This window comes from Sprattus sprattus, assembly GCF_963457725.1.
Source record: "Sprattus sprattus genome assembly, chromosome: 18".
Taxonomy (NCBI): domain Eukaryota; kingdom Metazoa; phylum Chordata; class Actinopteri; order Clupeiformes; family Clupeidae; genus Sprattus; species Sprattus sprattus.
The window spans coordinates 14,177,031-14,189,809 of record NC_137916.1 but is presented as its reverse complement, the minus strand read 5'-3'; the positions used below and the strand labels follow the sequence as shown (position 1 = coordinate 14,189,809).

Here is a 12,779-nt window from a genome sequence, read left to right as displayed (position 1 = left end):
CTCCTACGAAATGTACATTTCAGTTACCGTAAATATACAGAACCTGAATACTATGTTGTGGGATTGAATGTTTGGCTTATATTTGTTGAATTGTTACAATGGATTTTTACCCTCCAGGAAGCAGACCGCAGAGTGAAAATGCAAAATATTGTGAGGTTTCCCCTTATTGGCATGGACATGGCACCCCATATGGTCAAGAGGAGTCAGAGCAGCTGGAGTCTACCTTCCCATTGGTCACCATGGAGACGGCCATATGGCCACAACCCCGATGACTACTTGTATGACCTCTATGCTGTATGCAACCACCATGGCAACATGCATGGTGGCCACTACACAGGTATGTTGCTCTGATCAGAAAGATTAGAGCAAACCTCTTTATTCATGCTCATTAGCAATTGTGGCAGCATAAGACGATGGTAGGAATGCAGGTGGTTACCTTGCATGCAAGGTCCTGCGTCTATGTGAAGCATAACCACAATCATAATAAAGTTAAGTGAATCATATACAGTGGGGAAAAGTATTTGAACCCCTACCGATTTCGCAAGTTTGGCCACTTGCAAAGAAATGTGTGATCTACAATTGTATTGGTAGGTGTATTTTAACAGTGAGAAACAGAAAATTAACAAAAAAAAATCAGAAAACTGCATTTTATAACATTTATGACTTTATTTGCATTTGATGCAAAAAAATAAGTATTTGAACCCCCAAGCAAAAAGCAAGAATTCTGGCACACAATGACCAGTTATGTGCCCAAGAAGCACACAGATTAGTCCTCATTAGGTCTAACAAGGTACACCTGATCTCAACTGGTGACGTTTATAAAAGAAACCTGTCCAAAGAATCATACTTCACACCTTCAACCTCACCACCATGGGCAAGACCAAAGAGCTGTCCAAGGACGTCAGAGATAAGATTGTAGACCTGCACAAGGCTGGAATGGGCTACAAAACCATTGGCAAGCAGCTTGGTGAGAAGCAGACAACTTTTGGTGCGATTATTCGTAAATGGAAGCAACACCAAACAAATGTTAATCGCTCTAGGTCTGGGGCTCCATGCAAGATATCCCCTTGTGCGGTATCAGTGATCATTCGAAAGGTGCAGAATAACCCCAGAACTACACAGGGGGAGCTTGTGAATGATCTCAAGGCAGCTGGGACCACAGTCACCAAGAAAACCATTGGCAAAACACCACGCCGTCATTTTTTGAAGTACTGCAGCACTCACAAGGTCCCCCTGCTCAAGGAAGCGCATGTACAGGGCCATCTGAAGTTTGCCATTGCACACTTGAATGATTCTAAGGAGGATTGGGAGACAGAATGTGGTCAGATGATGCCAAAATCAAGCTCTTTGGCATCAACTCGATTTGCCGTGTTTGACGGGGGGGAATGCTGAATATAAGGCCAAGAGTACATCATACCCACCATCAAGCATGGAGGTGGAAACATTATGCTTTGGGGCTGTTTCTCTGCCAAGGGTACAGGACGACTCCACCGCATCAAGGGGACCATGGATGGGGCCATGTAACGTGGAATATTGGGCTTGAACCTCATTCCTGCATTCCCTCCCATTGAAAACGCAACCTTAAAGATTTGGAGAGGATCTGCAAAGAGGAGTGGACCAAAATCCCTCCTGAGATGTGTGTAAACCTGGTGACCAACTACAAGGACCAACTGTCAGTCAGTTTTGCTAGGGGTTCAAATACTTATTTTTTGCATCAAATGCAAATAAAGTCATAAATGTTTTAAAATGCATTCTTCTGGATTTTTTTGTTGATATTCTGTTTCTCACTGTTAATATACACCTACCATTACAATTATAGATCACACATTTCTTTGCAAGTGGCCAAACTTGAAATCGCCAGGGGTTGAAATACTTATTTTCCCCACTGTACATCGATGTTACAAATATTACAATTAAGTACATTTAAGAGATTGCTATTGCCCCAGTTTTATGTCAGAAGTCTGGAAAACGATAAATCTACCTCAGCAACTGAGTGTAAATTCAACAACCAAGAGTAAAACTTGAATTGGTAGGTAAACATTACCTAGAAAGCTAGCTAGCTACTACTCAGATTAATCTGTAGTTTTGTAAACAATCCTGCTTCAACAAATGCCTCAAAGGGAAGAGGCTAGCTAGCCAGCTATTGTTAGTTAACTAGGCAAAGTCAATCCTAACATTATTTCATCACAAATCAAATGACCCTTCTTAGTGACTGGCTTAATGCATCGGATTGCAGACTAACATCCAATTAAGCAAAATAATGTAACAGCCAACAACTTTATTTTACTTAGGTAGCTATGTCGCCATATGAAAACAGATAGCTACCTTTGATAGATATTTTCAATTTGCACCTCAGTATTGTGCCTATTGAAAAATGAATTAACGTTAGAACATGCTACCAGTTAGTAATCTTGCTACTTATCGGAGATGTTGCTGGCTAGCTTTGTAATCTGCATGAGCTCAGGGCTTCCAGGACCTATAGCTGTCAGTCAAGGTTCAAAGAGGGTTTGTGTGACAGACCGAGCACCAGGTTACCATCTATTGGTGGGTGTGAGCAAAAGCTCAGAGTCGGAGTGAGGCTTCAAAAGTCATAAGGGTTTTTTTTTAAGTTTGAAAAGGATCAAGCAAATCTTAAGTCCAACATAAAAATGCAGACTAGGAAACCCAAAAAATACAAAAAAAAAAAAAAATCAAAATTCAGAATCTCCAGAAAAGAACCTGCAAAGCCTCTAAATTAAACAGAGGACAAAATTCAGCAACCAGAAGGTCCACTCACATGCTCATACCTGAGAAAAGACTCCGACACTAGACACAACAAGTGAACATATAGAAAGGTGGCCACCACCATTTATTACAAAATTACACATATCACACGACAGACCCTGAAATACAAATACCGTATTGCTTAGTGTGCTAAACACATATCAAAGAGATAATCGTACTATACGATATAAACCAGTATACTCCCAGGCATGCAAAACAACATGAATGCAATTCCAAACTCTGAATCTCTCAGGATGCATATCATCTTTTGCGGATAATGCACTGGTGTTGTGCGCCATTTCTTTTTCTGCCATAGTCTGATTAGACTTCAATATGGTAATAGAAATGCCAAGATAATTATTGCATTTGTAAACTTACTGACAACTCAAGTTTTAATGTAGGATGGCATAGGCTATCCTAACCCATACAAGGCATAGGATGTGTGTGTGTCCGCATTAACACTCCTAACCCATGCAACCTTAGGATAAATTAGTTTTATAAAAGGAACTTTTTAAGAATTGCACCTTTTTTAACGTTTTAAGTTCCAGATGCAGTGTTTTCTTCCTGTTTTCCTAGTCAAGTGTGTCATGTGTGTCATTTGCTTCAGAGGGAGCAAAGGGTTCACAGATACAGATATTGGCCCTGCTGCACATTCATAGGGGCAACTTTGAACCCCGATACTGTAATATTGTTATTTTATGTATAATTTCACCATGTTTTCTCTCATATTTTGCAGCTTTGATTCAGTTGTGGGAAGCTGTAGCACTTATCCCGCGCAACTGGGCACACAGCTGTACATTTCTATACAACTATCACCCCATTGCCAACCCACTGGCAGTGTTTTCCCTCCTGCTTTAGTCACTAATGCTTGCTTGCATGCCTTAGGCAGATGTGCTCCTCCTCCAACACTGAGTTCTGTTGGAGGCTTTCCTCCTGTACAATTTGGGTTTTCACTTTCTATCTTCTCCCAAGTAATCACAGCCAAGGTTTAGGCCTTTGGCTTCGTTTATTTGTAATGTCTATTGTTTGAGACATCAACTGGTAAACAAGGCAAGAATAAGGAAGAAATGCATCAGGTTGAAATGTCTAATTCATGTTTTTTTCTGTTTACAACCCCATTCCCAAAACCACCAGCATACTGTAAGAACTCTATTGATGGTCAGTGGTACTGCTTTGACGACACTGAGGTACAAACAATTCCTGATGAGGACGTCTGTCAACAAACAGCCTACATTTTGTTTTACCAAAGAAGGACCGTCATTCCATCATGGTCAGCCAACAGTTCTGTTGCAGGTACACTTTGTCTGTTACATTTTCTTAAATGGCATTGTGCAAATAATAGAAGTTTAGTATTCTAAGGTATACATTTAATCACAACTTATCAAATAATTATTGCAGGACAGTTCCTGGCACTTTTGCTGTTGCATTTCATTGATTCTGAAGATTGTGAGCTGATGGTATTGCTGTTGACTTTTTGTCACATGTGATGGGACCGCAATATTTTAAGAGTGTCTTCCATTACTTTTGTCTTTGTAAAACTGGAATTTGAAAGCCTATCCAGAGTCCCCTGAACCTTAGCAGGGAAATAAGTAAGGGATAACGGCCGACGAGCTGTGCAGTTCTACGAAGTTAATGGACGCTGCGGGGCAAAGAACACCACGGAGCGAAGTCCATTAACTTCGTAGAACTGCACAGCTCGGTGGCCGTTATCCCGCTTATCTCCCGTTTACAACATCCAAAAATGTTTTTATTATTATTTAGAATTTACTTTATCTTTAGGACATTTAATATGCAAAATAACCTGATGAATTCTTGATTTGAAGCCTAGTGCTCCCGTTAGAGAAAGTAGTGAGAAAGTAGTGCGTGGAACTGGACCTTTAGTTTCCCCGGGCGTTGCTGCAAAGTGACACTCATGAGCTCACCTCTGTAAAGTAAACGGACACACGGACACAGGTATTGTTCATAAGGTTTTAGTATTTACAGTTGAACTCCACGTTTCCGTTGATGGTGAAGTTGGACAGAGCAACAGGGAGGTCAAGTTTAGTAATTTTGGTCGAAGGCTCACAATCGAGCCAGCTAATTAGCCGTGTGAGCTACCATCTGTTTCAATGGGGTTTTTTTCTAAGCGCTAGCAAGCCGCCTACAAATAATATTCGAGACTTTCAGTTAAGAATTACAATACTCTGCAACATTCGTGTAGAACATAAACAACTAACCGAGTCAATTTAGACATATAAAAAGTCGTGTAGATAGCTTAATTGACATAACACATTGCCCACTAACTTCTCCCAACACGCCGCCATCTTGGTTCAAATTATCCTAGCTGTCAAAAAATAAACGTTACGTTGGTTGTCAATGGTAACCATTCAAGAGCTTTGATATGGAACGGCAATTTAACTTTTCTACTGGGACTACGTCCAAGGTGTGCGGTTCCACGAACTTAATGTACACCCCATTAGCCAATCAGAAAACAGTATTTCGTTCCAGAGGGAGATTACATTGATTTATGGTCACTGGGCAGCCTGAACAAGGCCAAATAAACGTTAAAATTTAACTTAATTTAAAATGGTCATTGTTTTACTATTACCATGATGGCTAAATATGACATTTAAGCATTAGCATTAATGATACATTTATGATTGCCTTTGGTCTGCAACAAAATCTGGAGTTATATATGAGTCTGATACTGCTCCAAGGACGGCAACAACATATATTTGGATCGACAAATGCCTTGATCGCGTTTCTCTGTTCCTCTTTCAAAATTGATGCGCTGTCAATATCTGTGAGATATGCATGCTCACGTTATACTAATTAGCAGCCAGGCTAGCTAGCTCTATGTGTTTCAATAGATTTTTGGTCTAAGCGTTAGCATTAACCTAACAATAATGGCCTTGAGCTTCAGTTAAGACCAACAATATTCTGCAACATTCGTGTAGCACATACACAACTAACCGAGTCAATGTAGACATAAAAAGTCGTGTAGATAGCTTAATTCACATAAAATATTTCCCACTTACAGGCTCCCAAGACGCCGCCATCTTGGTACGATTTCGAATCTACCGTTAATTCAACTCAGGCCTTGGTTGATCATCTGTTCATCATCGTATAAAGCCCACCCTGACAATTTCATTGGTCAGATCATTTTGCTGAAAACTGATCATTTCTCCCCAATGGAGAAGTGCCAGACCGAACTTCCCAGACCACAAATGTGGTGGGCGGGGCTAAGTTCAGTCTGGTATCCAGGCTAGGAAAGAGAGCAAAAGAGATTGAAATCTAGTTTCAAGGTTTTGCTGAAGTGGTTATAACTGTTCACTTCATGATGCCACTTGAAGCCATTCAAATTATCACTTAAAAAAGTCCCTAAATTAAGTTAAATGTAGAGGTATGCACATTTCTCAGTCACAGCACTGGGAGGACAGCAGGACCCACCCCTTCAGTAGTTGTTCTATTCACACGTTCGGATACATTTTCAGTTTTCAGACCCTTTTAAGTATTCCACATCTACGAGTTGGTTGTGAAGCACATAACCTGCCTTTTGCTTTCTGTCATAGTATAATTGCTGCACACTTTTTGCAATAGGATAATGCATCCTTACTAGGGATGGGAAGATTCACCGGTTCGCATCGATGCACCGGCATAAAAGCTCACGATGCGATGGCCCGGATCAAAAAAGTGTGGACCGGATACAATGTGAGATGAATCGCGATGCATCATTTCTAACATTTTTGTATCGGTATAATCTCAATACAAGACCAATAATTTTATATTAAGATAGATTCCACCTCTCTTACTGTTTCTTGAACCTTTTCTAAAATCTCTATCTGTCTGCAATACCGCTATCTGTCTGCAATACCGCTCTCGGCCTCTACACAACTTCGGCGCTCTCACAGGAAAAGACAGTTGGATAATGGACTATTAACAGTGTTTTTCGCCTGGAAGTCTCTAGAAATCCAGCACCTTATTGAACGAAATTAAAAAGAGTGAACGTGCAGTTCTCAGACACCAGAATGAACGCGCTCACAGTATCGTTCATCAGGCAGTAATACAGTACGTTCAGTTCACTTTCACCAAAATTATGAACTTCCATTCAATGAAGCCGTTCAGACACGACACTGGCGCTTGATCCACGTTTCAAAGACCTGGCTTTCTTGGAAGACCACGGCACCAAGGACATGGTACTTTTTAAGATAATAGCAGAGGTGATGATGGGGGAAGAGGTTAGAATATACTCCATATACCGTAGCTAAACTCTCTATTTGTTACCTAAATGTACCTGTGCCTTCCTTAAACTGGAAAAGGAAATCTAGCTGCTAGTCTCCATTATACAGATTTTTTTCTTTCCTCCTGATCATTTGGATCAACTCAAAACTTAAAGAAAAACCTTAAAATAGGACAAATAAGTTAAATTAATTGTAGATCCACATGTTTAGGATGAAGCAAACTGTGTTGTGACTGCCAGGTATAGTAAAAAAAAAAATGACATTCAGAGAACACTTACACACATACATATACATGTTATATTTTGTCAGAGACCTTTTTAATTATTTGTTGTATGACAAATAAATGAATCATTATGAATCATTAAAATTGCATCTTGTAGCTGCTTTTATGTATCTTTAATGTATCGGATCGTTGGCAGTGCATCGAGATGTGTATCTCATCTTCCTCAGTGATGAGATGCTCATCCCTAATCCTTACCATAATCTATCACCCGTTGAATGCTTTTGTGTTCTCTGCAGTTATTGGTGAGTTTTTAGATAGTGTGTTTGATTGCTAGATTAGATTGCAAGTTTACAAAAGTGATAGGCCGCATTCACACTAGACTTATTCTTTTTGAAAAAAGCGCCGCCTTCGGTGCCTTTTTACATGCAACCATATGGGAAAAGGCAAAAGGCGGACGCCTTTTTCAAAAAGCAGCCGCCTTTTAAAAACTTCTAAAAAAGCACAACCTCCGACGCCTTTTTGAGGTCAATTTTCTCACCTTTTCAGAAAAGCGCCGGGTGACGTCAAGCGCCTTTTTGACAACTGACCAATCAGGACGAGGAGAGTAGGTAGTTGCGTACCTTCCCTAGTAACCTTCTACCTTAGTTTAAAAATTGCCGACCAAACGCCTTAGATCATCGTATTTGAAACTAGAAGTTTTACTTTTTTTTGCTTAGATGTTTAGAAAGTTACCGAGAAATAGACACTGTACAATTTTAAAACCACATTATTGTAACTGAAAAATATGTCTAAGAGGATTTGCAAGGTGTCTGAGCTACCTATCTAATGTTAGCATGCTACTAGCCGTTAGCGATTAACTGTATTTTTGCAAAGCATCTGCCCCAACTTTCTTTTCCCGACATTGACATTTATCTTGTACATAATCCATCCCCATAAACCGGAGATTTCAAGCGTACAGAAACTCTTCTGAGCAGGCAAGAGTGACAATATTGGCTAACGAGTTGTAGCCAAAGCCCTGGGTGAAGGGCTAAATAGCTCGCTAGCTATACTCTAGCTTGCTCAGTAGAGTGCTAAGACACAGCAACTATTCACGATTGTATCAATTGTATATCTAGGTTTCTTTGGTGACTGTCGTCGCATTCAACAGCACAAAATATCCCGGGCATTTTGAACTTTCTGTGAGTTGTGACCGTAGGTTATGACCGTAATGTGTTTGCATCAGACACAAATATGGCGGTGCTTAAAAGACAGTGACATCACATGATATCCATGAATTCTGAAGAGCTCAAAAGAAGTCTAGTGTGAACGCGGCCTTAGATTGCAAGTGTAGTGTTTAATAAGGATCTATTTCTTATGTGTAAGCACTCCCCTACGTATTGTTCTACTATTAGTTATTCGCCATGCGCATGTATCTTTTAATGCAGAACCCCAAGCAAACCACGGTTGTTTCACGTGTGAACTTGACCTCCGAGTAAGCCTGTTTATTTAATTAATAAGTAGTCGCATAGACACGACAAATTGGCGACGAGAAATCTATGAACCTAACAAGCAAATAGAGTTTTAAAGTTCATGGAATGAGAAGTCGACTTGAGGGAAGGAGAGTGAAAACGAACAACAGCAATAGAGGAGTACCGAGGCTAATGAAGGATGCGTGAGTAAACGTGAATAGCTCACATTAAACGAGGCATAAGTAGCTTACATTTAAACAGTAAATATCCGACTGAAGATGGCTTACGTTGGGAAGGTAGACGAGTTTGATAGTGCTAATGAAGACTGGGAAGCATACATGGAAAGAGTGGAATTGTATTGTGATGCCAATGATGTGGAGGAAGATAAAAAAAGTTTCCGTTCTGCTCAGTCTAATTGGAGCTAAGACGTACAATCTCCTACGCAACCTAGTTAGCCCAGCCAAACCGTCCAGCAAGACATTCGATGATATTCAGAAGATTTTGCAAAACCATCTAAAGCCTAAACCTGTAATAATAGCGGAAAGATTCAGACTACATGGCCGAACTGCGCAAACTTTCACATTATTGCGATTTCAAAGATTGGCTTTCTGATGCATTAAGGGACGGACTAGTATGTGGCATGCATTGCTAAAGCGCACAAAAGAGGCTACTGTCAGAAAAGGACTTGGACTTAGAAAAGGCACTGGCTATTGCAATTGCAATGGAAACAGCAGCTAAGGATGCATCAGAATTACAAAAGAAAAGCGTTGAAAATGAAATGCATAAAATGACCATAAATAACACAAAATGGCAGAATTGTTACAGATGTGGAACAGACGCAAATGGCTGTTGGTTCAAAGACAAGACCTGCAGAAAATGCCACAAACAAGGTCACATAGAAAGAGTGTGTAAATCAGACAAAAAGCACAGCCAAAGAGAAACAACTGACAAAAACAAAAGTTTCAGGCAAAAAGCAAAACACATGCACAAAGTGACAGAATATGGAAAATCTGATAATATAGATAGTGATGAAGAAGACCTGTCATGCTTAGAACTGCACAACATCACAGAAGCAGATAGGAAAATCATATGGATGACAACAGAAGTGTCCGGAGTAAAGTTGAAAATGGAGCTGGACACAGGTTCCGCTTTGTCCATAATCTCTGAAGCTGACTACAAAAGACTGTTTTCCAAGCTGCAGCTAGAAAAGACCCCAGTGATGTTAAAAACATATACTGGTGAGAAAGTGTCTCCCAAAGGAAGACTTAAAGTGGATGTGATTTATGGTGACAAGACACACAAATGGTGGACCAGCTCTTTTTGGGCGAGAGTGGTTAAGAAAAATCCAGCTTGATTGGCATGCAATTAAAGCCCTCAACATATCTCCAAGCCTCAAGATCCACAACTGTAGCTCTAAACTAAGTCTGTCTCAGCTCTTAGAAGAGCATGCAAAAGTGTTCGAGAAAGGCATTGGCAAGCTGAAACACATTAAGGGAAAGATTGAATTGGATGACAATGTGACACTGAGATTTCACAAGGCACGTCCAGTGCCATATGCACTGCGTCCGAAAATTGATGCAGAACTTCTGAGCCTGGAGGAATCTAACATTCTCTCCAAGGTTGACTGGAGCGACTGGGCTACACCGATTGTACCAGTGATTAAAAAAGGGAATAGTGGAGGTGTTCGCATATGTGGCGATTTCAAGGTGACCATTAGTCCGGTGCTGCGTACTGTACAGTATCCTCTACCACGAATCGAAGACATCTTCTCATCTCTAGCTGGCGGGGTTTTCGAAAATTTACCTGTCTCAGGCCTACCTTCAGATGGAAGTGGAGGAATCGAGTAAGAAGTTGCTAACCATCAACACGCATAAGGGACTGTACCAGTATAATAGGCCTGTATATGGCGTCGCATCAGCTCCAGCCATCTGGCAAAGAGCGATGGAGCAAGTACTTCAGGATATACCAAGAACACAGTGTTATCTCGATGACATCTTGATCACAGGAAAGAATGATGAAGAACATCTCCAAAACCTCAGCACAGTGCTCAAAAGACTAAGTGCCTATGGCCTAAGGGCGAAGAGAGAAAAATGTGAGTTTTTTAAGAGTGAGATATCTTATTGTGGTCACGTCATTGACAGATTTGGTTTACATAAATCACAAGACAAAGTGGAAGCGGTGCTAAAAGCCCCCAGACCAGAAAATGTGTCACAGCTAAGATCATATTTGGGCCTGGCCAACTATTACCACAAGTTTCTACCAAACCTCGCTTCAGTAGTGCATCCACTGAACACACTGTTACAGCTGGGAAGTAAATGGGAGTGGTCAGAAAAATGTGAAAAAGCTTTCAAGGAAACAAAAAGACTGATAACCTCTGATAAGCTACTTACCCATTATGATCCATCTCGGCCTATACGCCTGGCCTGCGACGCATCCCCTTATGGCATTGGTGCCGTCCTGTCACACACCATGGCTGATGGGTCTGAGCGTCCAATTGCATACGCTTCAAGGTCTCTGACGAGTGCTGAGCGCAATTATGCCCAGATCGACAGGGAGGCCCTTAGCCTGGTGTGGGGCATAAAGAAGTTTCACCACTACCTTTTCGGCCAAAGGTTCACGCCAGTGACAGACCACCAGCCTCTGGTATCTATCTTCAATCCTAGGAAAGGAGTCCCAGTGATGTCAGCCACCCGACTGCAACGATGGGCGCTGTTCCTGGGAGCTCACTCATATGATATCGAGTTCAAGGGTACGAAGCAATACTTTAGCTACTTGGCACAGTATTGCTGTTTCTTTGAAAGAAAGGGTGTAAACCTAAGCCTTAATCCAAAGATATTTTAGTTAAGTCCCATCCATTTGTCTATGTCCCTATGTCTGTATGTCATGTATGTCTGTCTCTTGTCTCTTTTCTGTCCTCCATATATTGGTGTATGTGTATTTTTATTATGTTGTTTTTATTTTCTTGTCTCCTTGATTTTCTGGCCACTTATATGGACTTTTTACATTTACATTTACATCTAATATGTATGTTTTGCTTTTTTGCTCTTCCTGTATGAATTCATTGTTATAAAAAATAAAAAACATTTGATCACAAAAAAAAGGGTACGAAGCAACACTGTAATGCTGATGGCTTGTCACGCCTCCCACTGTTGACAACTGAGGAGGAAAAGCCTACAGCTGGAGATCCAGCAGAAGTGTTCCATACAACGTTGGTGGAACAGCTACCAGTGACAAACTCTGAGATTCAGAGAGAAACACAAAAAGATCCTACACTATCAAAAGTGTATGACATCACAGTACAAGTTTGGCCAGCACATGGAAATGCCATGTTTCCAGACTTTTCAGTGAGACGTGACCAGCTCTCTGTTTGCCAGCGAACTCTGATGTGTGGATCACGTGTCGTAGTACCCCCCAAGCTTTGCGGTAGAGTGTTGGAAAATCTACACGAAGGTCACCTTGGCACTGTTAAAATGAAAAGCCTGGCTCGCAGTTACGTATGGTGGCCAGGAATTGATAGACAGATTGAAGATATCACCAAGACCTGTGCAGGATGCCACAGTGTTCAGAATGCGCCCCCACCGGCACCCTTACACCCATGGGAGTGGCCGTCGGCACCCTGGCAGAGAGTGCATATTGATTTTGCTGGGCCATTCATGAACTCCATGTTCTTAATAGCTGTGGACGCCCACTCAAAATGGCCAGAGGTAATACAAATGAAAACCACAACCTCAGAAAGGACTATTTCTGTACTTAGGAGCATCTTTTCCAGGAATGGCATCCCTGAGCACATTGTGAGTGATAATGGTCCACAGTTTACTTCAGACGAGTTTACACTTTTCATGAAGATGAATGGCATCAAGCATTTCAAGTCAGCTCCACACCACCCTGCAACAAATGGGTTGGCAGAACGGTTTGTTCAAACCTTTAAGAAGTCAATCAAAGCCATGGCAAAGGAAAACGTCACCCTTCAGCACAAAGTCGACAATTTTCTTTTTGTGTATCGGAACTCTGTCCATTCAACAACAAATCAAACTCCAGCAATGCTGTTTATGAACAGGCCTTTGAGAGCTTGCATTGACCTCCTAAAGCCCAATTTGTGGAGGGAAGTGCAGAACAAACAATTCA

At 41.1% G+C, this 12,779-nt stretch overlaps 1 protein-coding gene across 1 annotated transcript in view; it reads left to right on the top strand.

The window, feature by feature from the left end:
- The window catches only part of usp31 (ubiquitin specific peptidase 31), a gene marked incomplete at its 3' end in the record, with an annotated part of 74,147 nt that overhangs the window by 57,619 nt on the left and 3,749 nt on the right, over nt 1-12,779 (top strand). Inside the window, exons 13-14 of the mRNA XM_080855885.1 lie at nt 118-337; nt 3,898-4,056. Coding sequence (XP_080712011.1) covers nt 118-337; nt 3,898-4,056 — 379 coding nt within the window. The remainder of the gene's footprint in view (nt 1-117; nt 338-3,897; nt 4,057-12,779) is intronic.